The 26,870-nt window shown below is 39.2% G+C and overlaps 1 protein-coding gene across 1 annotated transcript in view; it reads left to right on the top strand.

The window, feature by feature from the left end:
• The window catches only part of ARHGAP10 (Rho GTPase activating protein 10), a 389,415-nt gene that overhangs the window by 89,181 nt on the left and 273,364 nt on the right, over positions 1-26,870 (top strand). The window contains exons 2-3 of the mRNA XM_004378836.2: positions 1,049-1,144; positions 1,218-1,279. Coding sequence (XP_004378893.1) covers positions 1,049-1,144; positions 1,218-1,279 — 158 coding nt within the window. The remainder of the gene's footprint in view (positions 1-1,048; positions 1,145-1,217; positions 1,280-26,870) is intronic.

The raw sequence follows: 26,870 nt of genomic DNA, 5'->3' as shown, positions 1-26,870 counted from the left end.
TGTGTTTTGTCCTAATCACAGCCTGAACTTTTTGAATTGGGCAGGTTCTGACCTGAGTGAGCAAAGAAAGGGTAAGTGCTTTTAGGGAACAGTGTGAAGTAGTCAGACCTGAGGAAGGAAGAAGGTTGAGGCAGGGATAAACATTTCTGAAACACCTGCTCTGAGCCAGGATGTGGGATAGGAAGCAGAGGCAACCCAGAGACCATCAGGTTGAGGATGATGGTCTCCTTGGCCAAGGTGTTGGGTTGTTGCTTCTCACATATTGAGTGGAGGAGAGCTCTATAGCTCTACTCATCTTAAACCAAAAACCAAACCAGTTGCCGTGGAGTTGATTCTGACTGATGGAGACCCTGTGTATTTTGGAGTAGAACTGTGTTCCATAGGGTTTTCAATGGTTGTGATCTTTTGGAAGCAGATCGTCAAGGCTTTCTCCCAAGGTGTTTCTGGGTGGACTTGAACTGCCAATCTTTAGGTTAGTAGCCCAGCCATTTGTACCACCCAGAGACTCCCTACTCATCTTTACTACAACCTGTTGCCGTTGAGTCGATTGCAACCCCTAGCAACCCTATAGGACAGAGTAGAACTGCCCTGTGCGGTTTCCAACGCTGTAAATTTTTATGGGCACCTACTGCCACATTGTTTTCCTGCAGAGTGACTGGTGGGTTCAAACCAGCAACCTTTTTGGTTCGCAGCTGAACATTTAACCACTGCACCACTAGGGCCTCCTTCTACTCATCTTAGCAAACCAAAAAAACCGTTGCCGTTGAGTTGATTCCAACTCATAGCTACCTATAGGAAAGAGTAGAACTACCCAAGGGTTTCCAAGACTGTAAATCTTTACGGAAGCAGATTGCTGAATCTTTCTCTCACAAGAGCAGCTGGTGGGTTCGAACAACCGACCTTTTGGTTAGCAGCCTGGTGCTTAACTACTACATCACCAGGGCTCCTTCTACTTATCTTAGGAGGAATAAGTTTCTTATTTAAGACTTTCTTATTTGAGGCTTGGCTTAAAACAAGAACCAAAATAATAATTGAATCTTTTTTCTAGGTCTTTCAGTGGCCCAGCGGAAGTTTGCTCATTCACTGAGAGACTTTAAATTTGAGTTTATCGGTGATGCAGAGACAGATGATGAACGCTGTATAGGTATGTAAGAATGAGGTGTTGTTTTGCTCCACTTTGCTTTGGCTACCAACTAATAATTTCTTTCTGCTTACAGATGCTTCCTTACGTGAATTTTCAAATTTTTTGAAGAATCTGGAAGAACAGAGAGAAATTATGGTGAGTTGGAGGGATGTGAACTCACAGGTCCAACTTTACATGAGGAAAATCTGGGTTGAGAAGCTGGTTTTGATAGAAGTTTTGATGCATTTATCCATGCATGAAGTAGTGTGTTGTAGTGAAAAGAGCCCTGGGTGAGGTGTCGGGAGCCCTGATTTCTAGTTCCCCGATGATGCCATCAATGGCGTGATCTTGGATAGCTTGGTGGACCTCTAAACCAAGGCCTGTTTCTTCATCTTTAAAATGGTGGATTGGACTAAATCATTACTTTCTAGCGTTTTGTTAGCAATGGAACACTTTTTATGTATCAAGTAGGTAAAAGGAAGACCAAAGAAGAATTGACACATTTATTGTAGAGTTGGCAAAGAATATTGAATGTACCATGGACTGCCAGAAGAATGAACAAATCTGTCTTGGAAGAAGTACAGCCAGAATGCTCCTTAGAAGCAAGGGTGGTAAGACTTCATCTTGCTTACTTTGGACATGTCGTCAGGAGGGACCAATTGCCGGAGAAAGATATGCTGATAAAAAAGAGGATCAGGGAGAAAGAAGGAGACCATCAATGAGATGGATTGACACAGTGACTGTAACAATGGATTAAAACATATCAATGATTGTGAGGATGGTGCAGGACTGGGCAGCGTTTTGTTTCTGTTATACATAAGGTCATTATAATTCAGAGTGACTTGATGACACCTAATAAAAGCAACAGATGAAAACAGAAAAGCTTATCTGGAAGGAGAGGGACAGCAGAGGAATATCTGACTCACACCTCTGTAGAATTCTAGACTGTGGAGAGGGAGAGAACTGAAGCCTGGCAGTCCTTGAATACAACTTTGCCTTGAGATTCATGATCATGAAAACAATAATAATAGCTACCCTCCTTTGGTGATCTCTGTGTGCCCAGGGCTCTGCTGAGTGCATTGGTGGATGACCTTATTTTAGTTGTACTCCTGTATCAGTGATGAATTTTGGGAGTACTGAATAATAGTTGCCTACCTTTGTTAAAAGCTTGCACTTCCTTCTTAATGAGTGATATTCATTCATTCAATAACGATTTATAGTAGAATTGCCACCAGATTACACTAACTATTCTCATAGTTTTTCCAGGTCTTTTTAATTTTATTATATTTATTTTATTTTTGTTGTTGTTGAGAATATACAAAGCAGAACATACACTAATTGAACAATGTCTACGTGTACAATTCAGTGACATCGATTACATTCTTTGAGTTGTATAATTTTCCAGGCTTTTAAAAATATACAGATTTTTTTCTGTGTTCTTGGGCATGAATTGTTGTTGTTGGTAGGTGCCGTCGAGTTGGTTCCAACTCATAGCGATCCTGTGTACAACAGAATGAGACTTTGCTTGGTCCTATGCCATCCTCTAATCCACCAGCTGCTCCTTGGAAGCCCTATGGGGAAGTCTGCTCTATTCTGCAGGGTTGCTATGAGTCGGAATCGACTCGATGGCAACAGGTTCCCCCCACCAAACGGTGCCATCCTCACAATTGTTGCTATATTTGAACCTAGCCCAGCCACTGTCTCAGTCCATCTTGTTGAGGGTCTTCCTCTTTTTCACTGACCCTCTACTTTACCAAGCATGATGTCTTTCTCCAGGGACTGGTCCCTCTTGATAACATGTCCAGAGTACATGAGACGTAGTCTCCCCATTGTCGCTTCTAAGAAGCGTTCTGGCTGTACTTCTTCCAAGACAGATTTGTTAGTTCTTCTGGAAGTCCATGGTATAGTCAATATTCTTCCCCAACACCATAATTCAAAGGCATCAATTCTTCTTCTGTCTTCCTTATTCATTGTCTAGCTTTCGCATGTATATGAGGTGATTGACAACACCATGGCTTGAGTCAGGTGCACCTTAGTCCTCAAAGTGACATCTTTACTTTCTAACACTTTAAAGAGGTCTTTTAAGTGACCATGAGTACTACCTAGAATTACGTTAAAGTGTAAGTGTGGGTGTATGTGCAGATGTGGTAGTAATAGCTGTATCTAGCATGATAGCTGCAATAGTTAGTATCTGTGTGCCAGGTACTGTTCGAAGTTGTTTACCTCATACTGAATCATTTAATTCTCTTGTATACTTTATGAAATACATATTGTTACTACTTCTCTTATTGTGTTAGTTATCTAGTGCTGCTATAACAGAAATACCACAAGTGGATGGTGCCATGGATTGATTGTGTTCCCCCAAAAATATGTATCCATTTGACTAAGCCATGATTCCCAGTATTGTGTGATTGTCCACCATTTTGTCATCTGATGTGATTTTCGTATGTGTTGTAAATCCTATCTCTATGACATTGATGAGATGGGATTAGTGACGGTTATATTAATGAGACAGGACTCAGTCTACAAGATTAGATTGTGTCTTGAGCCAAGCGCTTTTGAGATATAAAAAAGAGAAGTGAGCAGAGAGACAGGAGGACCTCATACCACCAAGAAAGCAGCACCAGGAGCAAAGCACGTCCTTTGAACCCGCGGTCCCTGCACTAAGAAGCTCCTAGTCCAGGGAAAGATTGAAGACAAGGACCTTCCTCCAGAGCTGACGGAGACAGAAAGCCTTCCCTTGGAGCTGGTGCCCTAAATTCAGACTTCTTGCATCCTAGACTGTGAGAAAATAAACTTCTGGTTGTTGAAGCCATCCATTTGTGGTATTTCTGTTAGAGCAACACTAGATAACTAAAACAGATGGCTTCAATAACCAGAAGTTTATTCTCTCACAGTCTAGGAGGCTAGGAAGTCCAGATTCAGGGCGTCAGCTCCAGGGGAAGGCTGTCTCTCTCTGTTGGCTCTGGAGGAAGGTCCTTGTCATCAATCTTCCCCTGGACTAGGAGCTTCTCAGCACAGGAATCTTGGGTCCAAAGGATGCACTCTACTCTCAGTGCTGCTTTCTTGGTGGTATGAGGTCCTCATGTCTCTCTGCTCACCTCTGTCTTTTATATCTCTAAAGAGATTGGTTCAAGACACATTCCAGTCTTGTAGATTGAGTCCTGCCTCATTAACATAATTGCCACTAATCCCATCTCATCAACATCATAGAAATAGGATTTACAACACATAGGAAAATCATATCAGATGACAAAATGGTGGACAATCACACAATACTGAGAATCATGGTCTAGCCAAATTGATACACATATTTTTGGGGGACACAATTCAATCCATGACACTTACAGATGAGGGAACTGAGGCTCAGTACCTTGCTCAAATTCACCTAGCTACTAAGAGGTCGAGCTGGTGTCTGATAAGAACCAGCCACTGTGAACCACTGCCATTGCTGCCCGCTTCATAGGTGTTACTGTAATCTCTGAGGGATGTCCTTCAGGTTGGTGGCAAGTGGGGATCGCTGTCTGGTAGAGTTGCAGTAGGGGAAGAAGTAGGAGGAGGACACTGATTTTGATTTAAAAAGTGATGGGACATACATCCTGTAAAAGCCTTAGTATAATTTGCACTGTTCTGTGAGTTCTGAAATGATTTGTAATAATTTAAATATCATAGAGGGAATGTGAAGGTACTGTGGTCTCATTAGTTTTTCTGGCACAAACTGACAGACTCAACCATTACTCATGTGATCCTGTAGTCATTGATTTTTTAGGTGTTTGGAAAGACTAAATGTGATAGTGGATAAAAATAGTGTCATGATGTCACCTTTCTACTACATAAAGTCTCTGTGTGTGTGTGTGTTTGTATGGTGATGAAGGAACATGTTCTCAATTTATGTTAATAGTTTTAACTTCGGTGTTCTCGCAGCCTCTTTGATATTTCGTTGTACTTGCAAGCCACTTTCCTGAAAACTTGAGCGTTCATTAAAAATTCTTTGCTTGCCATTTATGTTGCAGTTACTGTTTTACAATCTAGGGGCTTGGTGACAAACAAAGCAAAGTCCCTGAGCACATGGGGGTTACATTCTAGAAAGGGGAGGTGATAAATAAATATATAATACATTGTCAGGCATTGATAAGTGCTACAACACTAAATAAAAGTGGAGTAAGGGGCCAGAGAGTGGGGTGGGATACTATTATATATAAGGTGGTGAGGAAGGCTTTATTCAGCAGAAACCTGTATTAAGCATCTGGGGAAAGAGTTCCGGGCAGGTTGGTGCTTTATTTTAGTTCTACAGAAATCCTGTGTGACCACTGTCTGTCTTGAGATTCTATTTCTCCTTTATGTTCCTTGAGGTGAATTGACTAGGTCAAAAAACTGAAATGTGGTCTAAGCGCCAGGCTGTCTGACGTAGATAGCATGGTTAACAGAGCTATTGTCAGCTGACTTATTGATTTAATCTTCAGCTGTGGTAGAGGTTGATAGAGTCTTAGGTAGGACAAGGGTGACAAGCTTGGGTTTCCAGTGCAGGACAGAAGGGAGAATAGGATGACTGTATAAGGCTATGAATTTCAGAGAGGAATGATACAGTCTGTTACAAGTTACAACCTATTTGTGGGAACAGAAGCACCTGCTAAATAGTAGGAAGCTGATATAAAGGCTGAAAGGAACAGGAGACAGCTACAAACAACTATAGAATTGACAGGACACTTAAAACTTTTTTTTTTTTTTAACTTTTTCGTTTGGAAAATTGCAAGCATGTACAAAAGTAAAGAGAAAAAATAAACCATATGTATTCAACATCCAGCTTCAGTAACTACTGCCACACACCAGTCTTGTTACTTCTGTACCCTCACTACTCCCGCCATTATTTTGTTGGGAAGCCAAACATCATGTAATTTCATCCATAAATACCTCAAAGTATCTCTAAAAGATGACTTAAAAAACACAGAAAACCACAATATCCGTATTATACCTAAAACAAACAATAATTCCTTAATTATCAAAGAAGTAATGTTCACATTTTCCTTGTTGTTGTTCTTACATGCTGTCGAGTCAGTTCTTACTCATAGTGATCCCGTGTACAACAGAACAAAATACTGCCCAGTCCTGCGCCATCCTCATAATTGTTGTTATGTTTGAGGCCATTGTTGCAGCCACTGTGTCAATCCATCTCATTAAGGGTCTTCCTCTTTTCACTGACCCTCTACTTCACCAAGCATGATGTCCTTCTCCAGGGACTGGTCCCTCCTGATAACATGTCCAAAGTACGTGAGTCGAAGTCTCGTCATTATTGCTTGCAAGGAGCATTCTAGCTGTACTTCTTCCAAGACAGATTTTGTTCGTTCTTCTGGAAGTTAATGGTATATTCAGTATTCTTCTCCAACACCGTAATTCAGAGGCATCAATTCTTCTGTCTTATCCATTGTCCAGGTTTCACATGCGTATGTGGTGATTAAAAATACCATGGCTTGGGTCAGGTGCATCTTAGTCCTCAAAGTGACATCTTTGCTTTTTAACACCTTACAGAGGTCTTTTGCAGCAGATTTGCCCAATGCAATATGTCGTTTGATTTCTTAACTGCTTCTTCCATTGATTGTGGATCCTGATATTTTCCTGATATTTATTCATATTCACTCCTTTCCTAACTAGCTAGCTATTGGTGTGTTTGAATCTGGATCCAAACACATTGCATTTGGTTGATATGTTTCAAAGACTCTTTTAATCTATAGGTTCTTCTTCCCCTATTTCTCTCTTTGACAAGAATCCCTAATACTTTTTATTAGCTTAAAAAAAAAGTACTGCTTCCTGAGTTTTCAGCAGGGCTTTGAAGTGGTTCGTTCTGGTTTGAACTCCTGTTGAGAATTTGCATTTCTAGCAAGTTCCAGGTGATGCTAATGCTGCTGGTTAGGGACCAATTCTGAGAACAACTAGTGGAGCAGTGGTTCTTAAAAATTCATTATACATAAGAATCACCTGGGGATCTTGTTAAAATGTAGATTCTCATTCAGTGTGTCTGGGGTGGAAATGCAAATTCTCAGCAGGGGTTCTCACTGGATGGCACTGGTTCAAAGTCCTGATTATCAGTGAGTTATAATAATGAAACCAATAAATGTTAAAAAGTTTGACAATTAACCCATATTATCATTATTCGACTGCTTCTGTCTAGGTAGTCACTGCAAATTGCATGAAATCATTATGGCTACCTTTGTTTCTTCAAAATGCATTGGAATCTTAATTTAAAAAAAAAAAAGCTTTCATGCTTTACTAGACACCAGCCTTAAACTTTTGAATAAGAAAAGATACCTTCCTCAAGAAATTTCCAGTCTGGTCCGGGAGAATAACTGGTAAAAAGCTAATTAAAATGTATTGTACTAAGTGCTATCTATAACAAAGGTGTAGAATGTGTGTAGACATGGCGTGGGGAGCCACTAAGTCTGTAATCATCAGAAAAGACTTTATGGAAGAAGTAGTATTTGATCTGGGAGTCTGTGGCACTGGGAAGCAGAACTTTACGTAGAACCCAACAAGCTCAGATCTCCAGAACATAGTGAAAAGGAGGAGATAAAGAAGGTCATTAAACAGCCACAGTGGATGTCAGTGCATTTTAATAACTTTCTAAAACTCTTGTTTTACTTAAAATTATTATAAACTAGCAGCATGTTAAAAGTCACAAATTTAAAAAAAAAAAAAGCAAAATGATAGCTGTAAAATGGAGGTAGAAATTGTTGAAAATTAGTCCCAAGAACTTAAACTCTTAGTGGTCACTTAATCTTTAAAAACAATTAGTTTACTATTCTCTGATGTTTTAAATTAAATGATGGCACAGCATAATAATTTGATATTTTTAATTAAGGCTGATTCATTAAACTGTTAAAATTGGTTTTCATATAATCTGTGTGTTAGAAGGCAAAGACCAATGGCAAACATTTAAAAAAGCTTTCCGTATTCTAAAAAATGTTAAAATAGGACTTTGGTCTTTAAAGTCATCTGTCTGGAAGCGCAGTGGTCTGAAACAAGTTTTTCCTTTTTGATTTTGAACAACCAAGCATATATGTTCATGTACCAAATCTGTTTACCTAGATAGGCTATGTTATTCAACAGATAATACTGTGTGCCTACTACATCCGAATCTCTCTTGGAAGAAGTACAGCCAGAATAATCCTTAAAAGCGAGAATGATGAGACTTTGTTTCACATGCTTTTGAAATGTTGTGAGGAGGGACCAGTCCTTGGAGAAGGATATCATGCTTGGTAAAGTAGATGGTCAGGGAAAAAGAGATGGATTGACACAGTGGCTGCAACAATGGGCTCAAACATAGCAATGATTGTATGGTGCAGGAGCAGGCAGTGTTTTGTCCTGTTGTACATAGGGTCACTATGAGTTGGAACTGGTTCGAGGACATCTAACAACAACTACATCTAACCACTGTGCCATGTGTTACAAAGATGAAGACATAGTTCCTTCCTTTGTCCATTGGGGGAGATGGCCAGAACATGTAAGTTCAGTATACTTTGTGATAACAGAGTGATTGGGGAGTTTAGGTAAGATGTTTTGGAGAGATGATTCCTGAGCTGAGTTGAAGGATGAATCAGAATTAGCCAAGTAAAGAAAGATGGAATTGAAACTCTACCTTTTTCAGGGAGAAAACTGGTTGCATTTGAGAAAGAAGGAGGGATATTTTTGCGTATCTCCTCTACTAGTGTCTGGTCTTGTTGATATTAAAACAGATTGTTGAGAGGGAAGTAGAAAGAAGGCCAGTTAAGAAGTCAGAGTGTTTCCTTCTATGCACAAAAGTTCAGTTTCTATGAGTCGATGTGGCCAGCCCTTTAAAAAGCCAACATTGTCTTTTTGAGGACAGCGCTTTCAAATGAGTAGTTTTTATTGATAGTGTTGCCAGCCTTGATTGAATTGGGGGTGGGATACAGTTAGTGGCTGGAATTGTTGTGTTCACTTCTGTGCATGTACTCGTAAGAAAGCACAGCGTGGTGTTTTGTTGCCAGAATTCTGGAGATGTTCTCTCTGGCATAGCAGAACATGTTGTACTTATCTGAGGTAGGCAGCTGTCCAGGAATTTAAGGACTTTTAAAATAGTGCTGTAGTGTTTATGATGTTCTTTTAAAAGCTCTTCACATTGTATTTACTTCTCTACATGTATACTTTTATCAGATTATTTGGTTTTTCTTCCTAGCCTAAAAATGGTTGCTTACTTCCTGAGGGTTGTGGCAAATCGAGGCAGTTGTATGAGGCCCGGTTTGTGCTTGTCTACCCACCTAAAAGTTGACAGAACCCACCCGGTGACACCATGGAAGAGAAACCTGGCAATCTACTTCTGTAAAGTTACAGCCAAGAAAACCCTGTGTAACCCATCTGTAAGTTGCAGTCGACTCCATGGCAGTGGGTTTTTTTTTTTTTTTTTTCCGTATGAGGTTTAGAAGGCTTCAGATAGGAGGAGATGCCAGGAGAGAGAAAGGTAGATCTTACCAGATGGTGCATCAAAAACATGCCTGTGATGTTGCTACTCATCATGTTCCTGTCATGCAGAAGGTGCCAGAGACAGGAGTGGGCCGGCAAACAGAAGTGAGGAGACATCTGGTCCACCAGCTGCATCCCTTCCCTCATTGGACAGAAAGACCCTTTGCATACACAGGCTCTTTAGGCTTTTGACACCCTCTCCTTATTTATTTATTTTTATGTTGTTTCCGCACTACAGAGTTCACCCTTGTGAAAACACCCGGCCAGGGGACACCTGTTGGGTGATTTGCCCTGAGTTTATATCCCAAAAGAGAAGGCACTGTGTTTCTGAGTAGCAGAGGCTTTTGTTAACAGTTTAGATGGCTGCAGGGAGGACACGATGCATGTTCCTGAATTTACTTGCTTCACTCTCTTCTCATCATTTCTTTCATTGTCTCAAGTCTCTTACAGAATCATGTGGGTAAGTGATTTTTTTTTTTTTTATTGTGCTTAAGGTGAAGGTTTACAGAGCAAATTGGTTTCTCAGTAAACAATTAATATACATATTGTTTTGTGACGTTGGTTGCCAACCCTGTGACGTGTCAATACTCTCCCCTTCTTGACCTTGGCTTCCCCATTTCCATTCGTCCAGCTTTCCTGTCCCCTCCTGCCTTCTCATCCTTGCCCCTGAGCTGGTGTGCCCATTTAGTCTTGTATACGTGCTTGAGCTATGTGTATTATTGTTTGTTTTATGGGCCTATCTAATCTTTGGCTGAAGGGTGAACCTCAAGAGTGACTTTAGTACTGAGTTAAAAGGGTGTCCGGGGGCTATAGTCTTGGGGTTTCTCCAGTCTCTGTCAGACCAGTAAGTTTGGTCTTTTTTTGTGAGTTTGAATTTTCTTCTACATTTTTCTCCAGCTCTGTTCGGGACCCTCTCTTGTGATCCCTGTCAGAGCAGTCAGTGGTGGTAGTCGGGCACCATTTAGTTGTGCTGGACTCAGTCTGGTGTGTAGTTACGTGATTTCCATAACTTTTTGGTTTTTGATACTGGTTTTTGTGACACGTTTTCTATTTTTTTTTTAAATGCTATATGATATTGTGAAAACCATATATATTGGTTAAAATAAATAAAAGTTATTTTACTTTTCAGGAAAGAATATCAAGATATACTTTCTTTAGTATATCTTAGGACAGTGGTTCTCAAAGTGTGGCCCCTAGTCCAGCAGCATCGGCATTACCTGGGAACCATATTAGAAATGCAAATTCTCAGAGCTGACGCCTGATCTACTGAATCAGAAATCTGGGGTGGGCCCATTGGTCTGTGTTTTAACAGCCCTCCAGGTGATTTTGAAGCATGCTTAAACTTGAGAACCACTGCCCTAGGGTGTCAGTGAAATCTCTGTTGGCAATTCTTGCCTCAGAGCTAGATCTCTTTGAAAGTTGGATACACTTGCTTTTTAATGAAGTTGTGCCTACCAGGATGTTAAAATAATCTTTTAAAATTTTTAAGCTTTTACCTGTCATTTCCAAAGGATTTGAGACTATATCTAGGTTATTTTAATGGAACAGGTTTTTGCTGTTAGGAATTTTAGTCTACTTAATTAGTGTTTAGTATTGATTGTGAATTCCCAGATGGCATTAGATGCCATACGTACCCTAGGCATTAGATGCCATTGAAAAGATTATGGCCTGTAGTTCCCCTTATTATAGTTATAATATTTATGTGATAAAGCAAACCTGTTTTAATCAGTTCTTTTACAGAAAAGGTGATGCATTTTCAGATGGAATTCTGTTGGCAGCCACATTCAGAATGGGAAAAAAAATCCATCTTGAACTTATTTATGAAAATATTTCTCTGTTTTCTTTGGAAGTTGTTCATGACCTCACTTTATGAAGATTATTTCTCTTTAAAAATGACCTTGACAATTGGACAACATTGGTTTTTCATATAAATCATGTTTTTTCCCCTGTAAACCCATTATAATTCAGTCAGATACAGACATCATTGTAAAACCTGTTTTTAAGGAATATATCTTTTGAGAATTTAATTTTTACTGGCCCAGAACCCACAGAGATTATGATCAACACTAACCCAATTCAGAATTCTGAATGAGGGAGAATTGCCTTAGGCGAGGGGCCTGGACTTCTTCCTGGATCCCTTTCCATGTGTGGCCTTGCCCTGTGACTCAATGTCTTCCCTCTTGGTGGCTCATCCTCATCTGGAGCCAGCCTTGTCATCCTCATATCTGCTTCCCTATTGAAACTTACATTTCCTATATTTTATATCCTGGGGGCCTGTTCTGTGTTTCTGAGGAATCAGGAAGCTTCTCTGAAAAACCAGTTTATACTTTGGTAAAAGGACAAAAGATAACCCATGCATCAGAAAAGGGCTGGAGATCTCACCTCTTTGTTGGTCAAAGGCTAAGGTGTCCTTGTCTGAACACTTCTTTTTTTCTTTTCTTTGATTCACAGTTTACTGCCTTATTATATATACTAGGTTCCATTTCAAGCTATGCCACTGAGTAGGACTTTTCAATTCAGAAATTAAAATTTTCTCTTAGTTAAAACTGAAAACACAAAATTTCTACTCTGCCTTGTGATACTTTTACAGCTTTCTGACAGGCTTATTTTTCACTTCTGTGGTGTTTTAATCTCTCTCATAATGTTCTGCCCAAGTATTTATTTTGATTAAAAAATAGAAGCTAGGCCCTTATTGTCCCTCACACACAGAGGAAAGAAGACCAAGGCTAAATATCTGCACATCCTTACGTATGTAGCTCATTCCTAATATACCCAGTAGCTTTTGCTTTAAGGTTCTCAAAAAAATCTGTTCTGGCAGACTCTGATTTAAATAATCTGAGTAAAATTGTTACTTTCTTCTCTCAATAAACGTCCTTCAAAATGGATACTTTTCTTTTGCAAATAAATACTAAGATATTTATTCACAGACAGTAGATACTGTAGGAATGTTAAAATTTATGATAAATTGACTTTAGTGTTTTTCTTTTTTTTAAAGCCAGGTCATAGCCAAATATTCAAGGAATTAAGTTTTCAGAACGTCAGCTCACATCCTCTTATTTTGTTAGGTGTCAAGCTATTCAACGTTTAGAATTGAAAGTTAATAAAAAATTCTTAATGGGAACTTTTTGTTCTTCGACTATCTGAATGAAAGCAGAAGTGGGAATTGAACTAGTGAACGTGGGATATGTATTTCAAAAATTATGGGTTTTGGGCTATTAAAGGAGCCCTGGTGGTGCAGTGGTTAAAGTGCTCCACTGCCAACCAAAAGGTCGACGATTGGAACCCACCAGCCGCTCTGCAGGGGAAAGATGTGGCAGTCTGCTTCAGTAAAGATTACAGCCTTGGAAACCCTACGGGGCAGTTCTACTCTGTCCTGTAGGGTCACTGTGAGTCAGAATCAACTCCATGGCAATGAGTGGGCTATTAAGTGAAATGGTCATGGCCTGAAATAATCAGGCATTCAAGGGACCATTTCATATTAATTAGTTCCTAATTTTCAGGTTTAAACTTATAGAATTAATTTGCAGCAGCTCTTCACCGATGTCCCAAGTAGAGCTTTGTGTTCGAATTCATTAAGATTCTCAATAGTTCTTAGCTAGTGAGTTTGAGATATTACCACTATAGAATTTAATTTTAGTCTTTATGTAATTTTTTTCTACAAGGAGGATTATATTTACTTGAACTGTGCTTAAAAAATGAAATATCATAACGGGATTTATTTATTTGGAAGTTAAAATTGCTTCCAGTACTCCCGACCTCTTTGTACTTAATTGTGTCAAGTCAGTAGGAGCAAGTATTGTTCCTTCTTTATTGTTGAGAATGTTCAGGTAACAAAAGGAAATTTTTTTATTTTTTATAGTCTAAGAACAGAACTAGTTGGGGCAGAGCCAGCATGAGAAAATATTGGCCTCCTCTTTGTCACTGAAGAACGGCTCTTCTAGCAAAACTAGTTGTGAAACCTTTTCAGTTTTTGTCCATATCAGAGTCTTTTGACTCTCTGTTCTCTAGCTTTTTTTTTATTACTTCAGGTATGGCAAAAAAAGTGGTAGCATTTTATTGTTCATTTTAATCTTCATATTAAAACTTGAGCCTGGACTGATGGGAGAAGAGAGAATACAGGGAAAGACTGACTAGATGCAGAAAGAGGTTCCAGAAGATGAGTGTTAATTAAAAATGATTTGATTTACAAAAGCTAAGAAGTTTCCTAAATACAACCAAACACTTTGAGGGACAGAGTAGCAGGGGCGGGGGTCTGAGGACCATGGTTTCAGGGGACATCTAGGTCAATCGGCGTAACAAAGTTAATTAAGAAAACGTACCGCATCTTACTTTGGTGAGTGGCATCTAAGGTCCTAAATGGTAGCGAGTGGCCATCTAATAGGCATCAATTGGTCCAACCCATCTGGAGCAAAGGAGAATGAAGAACACCAAAGACACAAGGAAAATGTTAGCCCAAGAGACAGAAAGGGCCACATAAACTAGAGACTCCATCAGCCTGAGACCAGAAGAACTAGATGGTACCTGGCTACCACCAAAGACCGACCTGAGAAGGAACACAGTAGAGAGTCCCTGATGGAGCAGGAGAAAAGTGGGGTGCAGAACTCAAATTCTTCCTCAAGACTAGACTTAATGGTTTGACTGAGACTAGAGGGACCCCGGAAGACATGGCCCCTGGACTCTCTCTTAGCCCAAAACTAAAACCATTCCTGAGGCCAACTCTTCAGACAAAGATTAGACTCAACTATGGGACATAAAATGATACTTGTGAAGAGTGTGCTTCTTAGCTCAAGAAGATACATGAGACTAAATGGGCAGCTCCTGTCTGGAGGCAAGATGAGAAGGCAGAAAGAGACAGGAGCTGGTTGACTGGACATGGGAAATCTGGGGTGGAAAGGAGGAGTATGCTGTCACATTATAGGGAGAGCAACAAGGGTAACATAACAATGTGTGTATAAATTTTTCTGCACTTGAACTAACTTGAACTATAAACTTACACTTAAAGCACAACAAAAAAGAAAAGTATTAAAAAAAAATGAGTTGGTTTATTGGGGGAAAATCTTGTTTAGGAATATTGAGAAATGTGCTGGAAGCATTTTGACAAGATTGTTTAAGGTTCTGAAATTTTTTAAATGTTAATTCTTGATGAGTCTAGATTCTCAGTTGCAGGCTCTAGTTATTTTGATCAGAAAGAGAATTTATTAAAGAAGATTAGGTAGCTTGCAGTATCTTTGGTCCCTTGGTGGTGCAAATGGTTTGTGCTTGACATCTAACCTAAAAGTTGGCAGTTCAAATCCATCCAGCAGCCCCAGAGAAGAAAGGCCCGTCAATCTATGTCTGCAAAGATTGTTGTTGTTAGGTGCTGCCAAGTCAATTTTCGACTCTTAACGACCCCATGTGACAAAGTAGGACTGCCCAAAAGTTTTTCTAGGCTGTCATCTTTATGGGAGCAGATCACCTGGTCTTTCTCCTGTGGAGCCACTTGGTTGGTTCAGACCGCCAACCTTTTGGTTAACAGCCTGGCAGTCTGCTTCCACAAAGATTACAACCATGAAAACGCTATGAGCAGTTCTACTCTGTAACACATGTGATTGCTATGAGTTGTAGTCCACTCGATGACAGTGGGTTTGGGTTTTTTTTTTTTTTGCATTTTCTTTAAAAGGCTTTGAGAATTAGTAACAATGGCCAGAGTTGTACCACAGAGCTGGGCTGGAGAAGATTCCACTACTATATTCACTGGATATAAACACTACTGACCTTGGTGCTGCTGGTAGAACTCTGCCTCTGGACATGAGTAGTTGCCACCACCTCACCAGGATCTCTGGTTTTTCAAAGCACTTGCTTCCAAATCAAAGTCTTGGGTGGGAGCATCTGGTTAGTGGAACTTAGGCCATATGGTAGGGCCTTACTAGGAAAGCAAGTGTCTGTCATTTCAGCTTCTATACTGGGAGGTAGGTTCTGCCTCATTAGATGGGAGAATTCCTCAAATATAGGAAGGGGTTTCAAGTGCTGGATAGCCCAAAATGACAGATACCTACTACCTATAATGTATGTGCCTGATTGTAAGGCAATACCATTTCCCATGAGAATATTAAACAAAAATTTTTTTTTGCTAAGTTGAATATATAAACTTTTAGGTATGTATATGTACGTCTACTAGAGAATCAGATGTCTACTTTCATTCTTCAGTTGATTAATTGTATGTGTATATTTTGATATTAAATAACATATAAAATCAATCATACTGTAGAAATATTTTCCCCACTCATTTCATAAAAAAAGTTAGTCTGGCTCTTGACATGCGTTCTTGACATTAGCATGTTTATTACTAGAACATACTCCGAATTTTTCAGCACAGCTTTCCAGAGCACCTCATGGCCACATCTGTCTGAGTTCTTTGAGATATAGCATCTTTCAAAATATGCATGATGCTTCCACTGGAAATTTTATCTCAAGCTACGAATACCTATTTGCAGCACTTTTGGAAAGTTTCTTTCAAAAATTGTTCTTTAGCTGTGTTTTCATGATTTTCTTAATATAACTACTTATTCCTTTTTAAAATGATTTTTACAAAACACTGGACACATGATTTTGAGATCATATCCAGAATGATGATTAAGTCTCTGTTAAATTTCTTTGCTTCTTCTTGTTCTTGTAACTCAGTCCTGTTTGTTGGTTTCCAGTATCTGAAACTAGCCATGTATGGGGCCGTTTCAGGTTAAGCTTCCTCAAACAGTTGTTTGTTGATCAAAATAATGGAAAATATACTTCCTTAAGGAGACTCTGTAAGAATTCTTATATAAGGCAAGTCCTTCTTTTCCTTGGTTCTGTTTCTAGGAAAAATAAGGAGTATGTGCTGAATGATTTCTTTGCCACTACTCTCAGCATTCGAATTGAAAAGTAGAGTGTTTAGTCTGGTGAAATGAGAAGTATCTTGAAGGTCATGGGAGAAAACAGTGGAAATCCTCCTTTGCTCTCAGATTATGCTTTCCTCTGGGGTCAAGTACACTTGGAATCCAGGCTTAAAATAACAAGGGCCGTGGGGAACAGACATAATTCCTTCTGTTTCATCAGACTCAATCCATCTTTGTTAGTACTGAGTGATTAGAAAGCATGATTTTGTATTAATATTGACTTATTCATTGTTTTATCTAGATTGAGACTTTAAAAAATTGTTATTAGAGGTATCATAGGATGTAGGTATGCCTTTGTTATCCTCTTACTGAGTAAGGTTTCTAGCCCTAACCCCTATTCTCTTTGGAAATTACAATATTAGAACTTAGACTTTGCTCTCAAATGTGGGAGAAATTTGAACTAGCTGCAATGGCTCCTCCCCACAGCAGAGTCTGATTTTCTGCTGGTCAGCAATTACTGTCCACAGATTTCTTAGCTTTAGCTTGAACTGTGGAGATAGGTAAAGATACCATCTTACCTTTCCTTTTTGGACTTTTAGGGTTCTTATATCCAAATGTCTAATGAAAAGGGATTTTGGACTTGGGTAGTTGTGGGAAAAAAAATTATCCCTCACAATAATCTTGTTCTTTTGCTTTGATTTGTGACATTCAAATGGCTTCTGTAGTTCACCGTCATAGCATTATAAGGGGACGTTCAAATGAAGTTTACCCTTCTTCTCACAACTCATTTAGAATCCCAGAATCATAGAAATGGGTAGGAGTTCAGAGGTCTCCTTGGCCAACTTCCTACCAGTGTAGGAATCTGTGATAGCGTATCCCTGGACATTGGTTATCTAGCCTCTCCTTGTTTATGTGGAAGGAGCTGGAGCTCACTACTTTGCAAGGCAGCCTGGTCCTTTATTGTTCTTGTCGAGTTCCTCTTGAAAGCAAACCCAAATCTGCCACTGTGTGACTTCTACCCCTTAGACTTGATTTTGCCCTGTTTAAGCAAATCAAAACAATTTTTTGTTGTTTCATATAGTAGCTATTTAAATATTTAAAGACAGCTTTCATGGTCCCTCTAACTGTTCTTTTCCTTCCCACTCACATTAAATACTCTGGTTTCTTTACCTATTCCTCCTAAGCCTGTTCAGCATCTTGGTCACTTACTTGTTTTATGAAAGTGTCTCTTTTAAAATATGGTAAGCATAACTATTCAGACAGGTCCTGATCTGTTGGAACACAGTTGAGTAGGTACCTTGTTTGGATTTGAACAACATGTATAACCTATGTATGTGTTTGTTATTTTGGGACAGTTTGTGGCTCCTTTGGCTGATGTTGAGCTTCCAGTTACATAAAAATTTTAAGGGCTTAACCCCTCTATTAAGTTCGCATAAAATGTTGTTAAGTCATTGTTTACACTTGAACAGTTAACAGTTTAGCCAGGTAAAATGCATTGAAGCCCAGTAGATTGCTTATCCCAGATAAATTTTATGGCCAAACCCAAAACTAAACCCACTGCCAATGAGTTGATTCCAACTCAAAGCAACCCCATAGAGTTTCTGAGGCTGTAAATCTCTACGGAACCAGACTGCCATCTTCCCCCCGCAGAGTGGCTGGTGAGTTCGAACCACTGACCTTTCGGTTAGCAGTCGATCACTTTAACTGCTGTGCCACACCACTTTTGAATTCCTCTTGCCAGCTTGAGAACTGTTTGAACTGTGATTCTCTTATCCAATATCTAGCCTTCTCTCCAAACTTTTAGTCTGCTGCAATATGGTAAATTGTATTTACAAAAATATACAATTGTGTAAGAGCAAGTAGAACATCTTATGCCGTGATACTCAAGATGATTTTCAGGCAGATGTCAGTAAACTATGAAACGTGGGCCTCATGTTTTTTAAAATAAAGTTTTATTGAAATATTGATTTATGTATTGTCTATGACTGCTTTTGCATTACAGTGGCAAAATTGAGTAGTTGTGACAGAGGCCATATGGTTGTGAAGCCTAAATTATTTACTACCTGGCCCTTCACTGAAAGAGTTGGTTGACCCTCGCTCTAAGGTTAGAGCAGCTGATTAATTAACATGTTTTATGTTCATGTAGCTGCTTTCCAGTTCTAGGCTAAACTCTATATAACCCTTTCCAAGGCTCATTAGCAAAGGAAGGCATTTTGTGACTTCTCTTTGTGTCTGATTGAAGTATTTTATGGGAAAAAAGATGATTATATAATCTTATAGTTATGATTATAAAACTACATTCTATATTTGCTTTTTTCTCTCTTGTTAAAAATTGACTGATTTCTAATGAGTTGGTGTTTGAAAGTTTTTCTCAATATTGTTAATTTAGCTGTCTCTTTGAAATTGGGAAACTGTCATCACCATAAAGTTACCTTTAGAGTTTTAGAGGAGATCCTAGGTTTGTTGTTCATTTGTTTCTGGGGAAGAAGAATCATGTTTTGGCATCAAAAAATGTCAGTAATACTTATTATGAATAAATATTAATATAACATTTCTGTGCAATTATAAAAAGAACTGAGAAATTCCATGGGGTCTTCAGTCTGTTTTGAGAAAAAGAAGAAAACAATCCTTGTTGCTCAACCAGTCTTGCCTTACTGAACTGTTCAGTGACTAATTATTTTGTTCTTAAATAGACTTTTTAAGGTTTAGTTCAGATGAAATGAGACTTTCCTAAAGAAGAATAATGATAATGAATTTTAATCTTTAAAAAATTTTTAAAAACAGTTTGGCGTACTGGTGTCTATCACAACTATGACTTTTTCTTTTTTAGAAATTTGCTTATTGACCTGCAAACCATAAGGCAGAAAAGAAACCCTCTGTATTCTTTTCCTACACTAGTGTTAGCCCTTGGAGGATATTGCATCAAATTAATTCTCCAAGTGAAAGACAAATATAATGACCTAAACTTGCTCTCGTATAATTTTTGTGGCCTGGTCCTTCTGTAAATGAAAGCTCTAGAATGTTTACTCTGGAGTGCAGAGTTTTAGAGTTCTCATTTTAAAAGGCCTTCATATGTCTATATTATGGATGCCAACATCTAGCATTTATTGCCATTTCCTAGGTCCCCTTCTGATTGCTAATGGAGTCCATCCAATCTCTCCAGGCTTCTCTTGTGATCCTCCCTGACTTCTTCACCTGGTTCAGTAACACTGAGCTGCTTGTATTTCTGTGCCCTGAAATTGCTCATTTCCCCTCTCTGCCTGGAATGCCTTTCCTTTATTCTCACCCTTTGCCTGGAGAAAGCCTACTCCTGTTTTTGGCTCAGCTCTACATTATCTCCTCTGGAAGTGTTCTCTTACCCAGGTGGTTTCCTCTTCTGTGCCCCAGCAAACCTGTATAGCTCACCAGTACTGCACATACCACATTATATTATGTGAGGTGTTTGCATCTTTTGCAAATACCCTCGCTCTGAGTGAACCTCACCGCCCACATTCTGTGTGTGTTGCTGGAGAAAATTATACAACAAGGCAGATGGGTGTCTTTGTAAACTCCTACTCACTTATCTCAACGTGCCTTCAGCACTACCTTGGAATGTTTATGTTTCTCTTGTAAGTGCTCAGCCCACTGTTTGTCATGATTCTTTCATTCATTCTCCTCTCTAATCAAGCTTCCTCTCATGCCCAGATTCTCTGTAAGCGATCTTGTCTTGCATTTCATGGAAAAAAAATAACCATTTGGTAGCAATTCCCTCAGCTCTGCTTCATGAAATCCACAAGCCCATTTGCATTGGCCCCTGTTTTCTCCTTACTTCCTATTATAATGGAGGGGAGGTCAACCCTCCATACCTGAACAGGGTCCCATCTCCTCCCACCTCAGAGACTTTGAACCATCTTTTCTGTGAGATTCTTCACATGGGCATTTAGATATGCTCTCATCTCTTAAATACCAATCTTCCACCTTAAAAAAAGAAGTAAGCCTTCACTTTACCTTGTGTTTTCTTTCAGTGGTTACCCTCTCTCTGTACCTTCCTTCATGATTATGCTTCTGAAGGGTTGTTTCCTAAAATGTCCTCACCTTTCAGTCATGAGGTCACCAGCTCTAGTCTGGCCCTGTACCATATTCTCATTTCCATGGATAATTGCTAAGGTCTCATTCCTTCTTTAACTTCTCAGCAGCTTGCAGTTAACCCCTTTCTTCTTTCATCCAACACCCTAGCATCTCCTTCGTAGTCTCCACTGCTGTCTTCTCCTCCTCCTTCTTTTTTCTGACCTAAGTGTTTAGCCTGAGACCTTTTCCTTCTCTCCACTACCACATGCTACTTATCTACTTCCATGACTTCAAACTCCATCTACTTGCTGATGACTACCAGATTTATGTCTCTGATTTACACTTGTCTGCTAGGCTGTGGACCTAAGTCTCTAACATCGTATTTTACTTACCTTTTGGGTGACGCACAACATCTCAAATGTAACATGAGCTTTTCTTGCCCACTTCTAGCTGCTTTTCCTAATGATTTTCCTATTTCAATAAATAGTATTGTTATGCATTCAGTTACTCATGACAAAAATCTGGGAGTGTTCCTGGAAACTTCTACCTTTTCCACATTCAGTCCTTCACCAAGTACTCTTTTTAAAATATAATTCATTTTTTTGTTGTTGAGAATATACACAGCAAAACATACACTAATTCAACAGTTTCTACATGTACCATTCAATGATATTGATTATATTCTTTGAGTAGTGTAAGCATTCTCACCCTCTTTTTCTGAGTTCCCCCCATTAACATAAATTCACTGCCCCCTAAGATTCCTATCTAATCTTTTGAGTTGCTTTTGTCAGTTTGATCCTATATAGATAGTTCTTAAAAGAGCATAACGCTCAAGGTGGACTTTTTTTTACTAGTTAAGCTAAAATATTCTTTGATTTTAAGAAGACTTCAGGGGATATTTTTGGTTTAAGGTTTAAAGATTATCTCAGGGCAATAGTTTCAGGAGTCCATCCAGCCTTCATGGTTCCAGGAAGTCTGGAGGCCATGATAATTTTAAATTCTGTTTTGCATTTTCCCCCTTTTGATCAGGATTCCTCTATGGAATGTTTGATCAAAATGTTCAGTAATGGTAGCTGGGCACCATCCAGTTCTTCTGGTCTCATTGCAATGGAGGCAGTTGTTCATAGAGGCAATTAGCTACACATTCCATATCCTCTTCCTATTCCTGACTTTCCTTCTTCCTCTGTTGTTCCAGACAAATAGAGACCAATTGTTGTGCCTTGGATGGCCACTTGAAAGCTTTTAAGACCCCAGGCACTATGCATTGCCTAGGGGTAGAAGAAAGGCACTGAACATGTTATTAGGCCAATTAACTGGGATGTCTCATGAAACCATGACCCTTAACCTCCAAACCAAGAAACCAAATCCCATGAGGTTTTTGGTTGTACATAAGCAGCCTCAGCAGCTACTTTTTTTTTTTGTCATTATTGTAAATCTGTCACATACCTTTTGCCAATTCAACTTTTTACAGGTGTACGACTTATTGACAGCAATTACAATAATCAGTTGTGCAATCCTGCCCTTAATCAACACAATATTTACATCACCATTAACCCTCCTTTCCCCTCCTTCTCACCCCTGGTAACCACTAATACCCTTTGTTCTGTATACATTTGTCTTTTCTTGTCTTTTTATATAAGTGAGGTGTCTTAGTTAGTGCTTCTGTAACAGAAGAACCACAAGTGGATGGCTTTAACAAAGAGAAATTTATTTTCTCATAGTCTAGTAGGCTACAAGTCCAAATTCAGGGCATCAGCTCCAGGGGAATGCTTTCTCTGTCGGCTCTGGAGGAAGGTCCGTGTCATCAATCTTCCTTTGGTCTGGGAGCAGGAACCTCAGGTCCAAAGGACGTGCTCTGCTCCTGGCACTGCTTTCTTGGTGGTATGAGATTCCCCTGTGTCTCTGCTCACTTCTCTGTTTTATATCTCAGAAGAGATTGGCTTAAGACACTATCCAATCTTGTATACCTCATCAGTATAACTGCTGCTAATCCATTTTGTTACATCATGGTGATAGAGTTTATAACACGTAAGAAAATCACATCAGATTACAAAATGGCACAGAGTCATACAATACTGGGAATTATGACCCAGCCAAGTTGACAGATATTTTGGGGGGGCACAATTCAATCCATGACACGAAGTCATAGAATATTTATCCTTTTGTGATTAACTTATTTCACTCAGCATAATGTCTTCAAGCTCCATCCATATTGTAGCATGTATCAAGACTTCATTTCTCCTACTGGTTGAGTAGTATTCTATTGTATGTATGTACCACATTTTGTTTATCCATTCATCTGTTGATGGGCATTTAAGTTGTTTCCACCTTTTGGCTATTGTGAATAGTGTTGCAGTGAACACTGGTATATGTAAAAATGGTGTAGTGGGGGCATCTCACCTCTTCTTACTTTACAAAGAGGAGAGAGAATCATCATCAGCATCAACAGCCAAAGGCTGATTAGTATGAGGTGCAGGTCAGACATACCTCCTCTCTTCAACCTTTTTACCAATTTTGACACCAGTCTTCCCTCTCATGGCACTATAATTCTCTGCTGGGTTTGATAATTCATTGCAGTGGTCACACAGAACTCACAGACAATACTTACGATTATGGGGTTTATTAGGGAAGTAACAGGTTATAATTCACAATACAGTTCTTCGATCGGGATAGCCTCTTCTCATCCATGCCCTCAGGCAGGCCTCTCCCTGGCCCTCGGCCTCTCGGCCCCTTGCTCCCTCAGCCCAGCTCTGCCCTGCTCAGGCAAGTGTTACAACTCTTAGCTGCATGGCTCAGCAAGCCCCACTGTGGCCATCTCCCACTCGTCTCCTGGTTCCTGCTGTCTCTGTCTTCTGTGTTATAGCTCCTCTCTCTCTCCCTCTCCCTCTCTCCCCCTGTGTCTCTCTTTAAGCTTGGTAGGCTGACAAAACTGACCAGTCCCCTAGTTAGGGCTCCATAAAGCTTACTTGCATGGCCCCATCCCCATAGGGGTGCCGTGCACCTTATTTACATTATTAGCAAGCTTGGTGGGCCACAAGCACCTAATTTGCATAGTCCCACCCGGTCGTTTGGTGAGAGTTACGAAGACTATGGCTAGAAGGGCCATATTAAGTAATTCACTGCACCTCATTGTATAAGTCTGTTTGTCTGCTGTCAAGTCTTTTGTGTATGTACCTAGGAGTGGAATTGCTGGGTCATATGATAGTTCTAAGTTTTTTGAGGAACTGCCACACTGTTTTCCACAATGGCTTTACTATTTTGCATTCCCACCAGCAATGAGTAAAAAAAACCCCAAAAAACCAACCCCATCGCTGCCGAGTCACTTCTGACTCTTCCAGTTTCCCCACATCCTTGCCAACATTTCTTGTTTTCTGGTTTTTGTTTTTTTTTTTTTAAATCTTAACCATTCTAGTGGGCGTGAAGTGGTATCTCACTGTGGTTTTAATTTGCATCTCTCTGATAGCTAATGACACTGAGCATCTTTTCATGTGTTTGGTGGCCATTTGAGTGTCCTCTTTGATAGAACGTCTATTTAAGTCCTTTGCCCGTTTTATGATTGAGTTATTCATCTTTTTGTTGTTAAGTTGTTGAAATTTTATATATATTTTGGTTATATATATATATATTTTATATATATTTTGGTTCCGAAGATGTTCTCCCAGTCAGTAGCTTGTCTTTTCACTTTCTTGGTAAAGTCTTTTGATGAACAAAAGTTTTTTAATTTTTATGGGGTCCCATTTATTTATTTTGTCTTTTCCTATTTGTGCTTTTGTTATTATAATAGATAATTCATTGTTAAAAGCTAGGCCTGACAGCGTTGCCCCTGCTTAGTCTTCTAAGAATTTTATAGTTTTATTTTGCACATTTAGGTCTTTAATCCATTTTGAATTTGTTTTTGTGTATGGTGTAAGACATGGATCCTGTTACATTTTTCTGCATGTGGAAATCCAGTTTTCCCAGCACTGTTTATTGACGAGACTTTTCTTTCCCCATTGAAAGAACTTAGTACCGTTGTCAAAAATCAGGTGACTATAGATGTGTGCGTTTATTTCTGGACTCTCAGTTCTGTTCCATTAGTCTGTGTGTCTATTGTTATGCCAGTACCAGGCTGTTTTGATTAACTGTAGTTGTATAGTATGTTTTCAGATCAAGAAGTGTGAGTCCTACTTTGTTCTTCTCTTTCAGCATTGCTTCAGCTACTCAGGATCTCTTGTCATTCCATTTAAAGTTGAAGATTGGTTTTTCTGTTTCTGTAAAGAAGGCTGTTGGAATTTTGATCAGGATAGCGTTGACATCACCAAGTACTCTTGATCCACCTGTAAATATCTTTCAAGTTGGTCTACTTCTCTCTATTCCTGTTGTCGCTACCTTAATCTACATCACTGTCATCTCTTGCCTGTACTACTCTATACATATGATCATGTCATCTGCTAATAGAGATAGTTTTACGTCTTCCTTTTTAATTTGGATATCTTTTATGTCTTTCTCTTGCTTTATTGCTTTGCTAATAATTTCAATACAATATTGAATAGGAGTGGTGAGAGTGGGCATCCTTATCAATTGTTTCCATTTTCAAAGGGAAAGTTCTCAATATTTCTGCATTGAGTATAGTGTTGGCTGTTGATTTTTCATAAATGCTGTTAATCATGTTGAGGAACTTCCCTTTTATTCCTATCTTGTTAGAGTTTTTATCAAGAAAGGGTACTGGATTTTATTAAATGTCTTTTCTGCATCAGTTGAGATGATCATGTAGTTCTTTTCCTTTGTTCTATTAATGTAGTGTATCACAATGACTGATTTTCTAATGTTAAACCAACCGTGTGTTCCTGGAATAAATCTCACTTGCTTATGATGTACAATCCCCTTAATATGCTGTTGGATTCTGTTTGCTAATATTTTGTTGAGAATTTTGGCATCTATATTCATAAGAGATGTTGGTCTGTAGTTTTCTTGTGGTGTCTTTGTCTGGTTTTGATACCAAAGGGTAATGCTGGCTTCATAGAAAGAGAGAGTATTCCTTCTTCCTCTACTTTCGAGAAGACTTTGAACAGGAGTGGTGTCAGCTCTTCTCTAAATGATCATTAGAATTCCCCAGTGAAGCTGTTTGGTCCTGTTGGGAGTCAGTTTAGGTAGGTATGTGCGTCTAGGAATTTGTCCATTTCACCTAATTTATCAATTTTTGTTGGAGTACAGTTGTTCATAGTATTCTGTTATGACCCTTTTTGCTTCTGTGGGGTCAGTTGTATGTACTATTCTAGGAACCTCTTGATTAGTCTTTCTACTTCTAATTTTTCTCTCATTGAGATCTCTTTCCTCACTGCAGCCAGGGAAATCTTTAAACAATCTAAATATTATTGTGTTAATTCCCTGCTTAAAAACTTTAGTGGCGTTGCATCATACCCAAAATAAAATGGTAAGTCTTTCCCCAGGCCCACAGGCTTAACATGTTCTGCCCCTGTTTGTTTCCTCACTCATCTCTTCTGTTAACTTCTTGTTGCTTATGTTCCAGCCATATTAGCCTTTTGACATTTCCTATAATACACTAAACTCTTTCCCACCTTAATTCTTTGCCTCTGCTGGTTTCAGGCTGGAAGTCGTTTCCTCTGTTTTTTGCACCATTAATTCTATCTTCTCTTTCAGGTTTTAGCTTAAGTGTTACTTCTTTGATGAAGCTCCGCCTGACCACATTTTTGCTTATATCTCCTCCAATAAATTCCTCACCATACTCCTACTTTTCTCCTTTTGAAGGAGTTACTAGAATTTGTAATTACAAATAATGCATGTATTCAGTATATGTCATTCCTACTAGACAGTTCCAAGAGGGCAGGGGCTGTGCTTGTCCTGTTCAGGTTTTAGCACCTGGCATGGAATGCTCAGCAAATATTTGTTTTATGAAATATGGAGTTTATTAAGATGGCTGTTTTGAATGGGAAAGTACCCATTTGCTGCTTTTATTGCAGGTTGCATAATGGTTAAGAGCACAGCTTGGTCTGAGACTACTATGATTTTGAATCCCTATGCATATCCTCTGTGAACCTGAGCAGTTATTAACCTCTGTGATCCCAGCATATATTCCCGGGCCGGCTTCTTACTTAAGCATGCCAGTCTCCACTGAAGATGTATTGTATGTAAACTTACTCAGAAACACTAGTAGGCTGGAGCCAGATGTGGAAGCTAGGACACGACTCACGTTCTAATATAAATATGTCTTAAATCAATTTATGAGACGTTGGATCAGTTTTTAAAATGTATGGCAAAACCCAAAACCAAACCTGTTGCCATTGAGTCGATTCTGACTCATGGCAACCCCATGTGTTATAGTAGAACTGCTTCGTAGGGTTGTCTTGGTTGCAATCTTTTTTTTTTTTTTTTTTTTT

This window comes from Trichechus manatus, unplaced genomic scaffold, assembly GCF_000243295.1.
Source record: "Trichechus manatus latirostris isolate Lorelei unplaced genomic scaffold, TriManLat1.0 scaffold00059, whole genome shotgun sequence".
Taxonomy (NCBI): Eukaryota; Metazoa; Chordata; class Mammalia; order Sirenia; family Trichechidae; genus Trichechus; species Trichechus manatus.
Note: the sequence above shows the minus strand (reverse complement) of the source record. Positions and strands in the feature narration are given on the sequence as shown.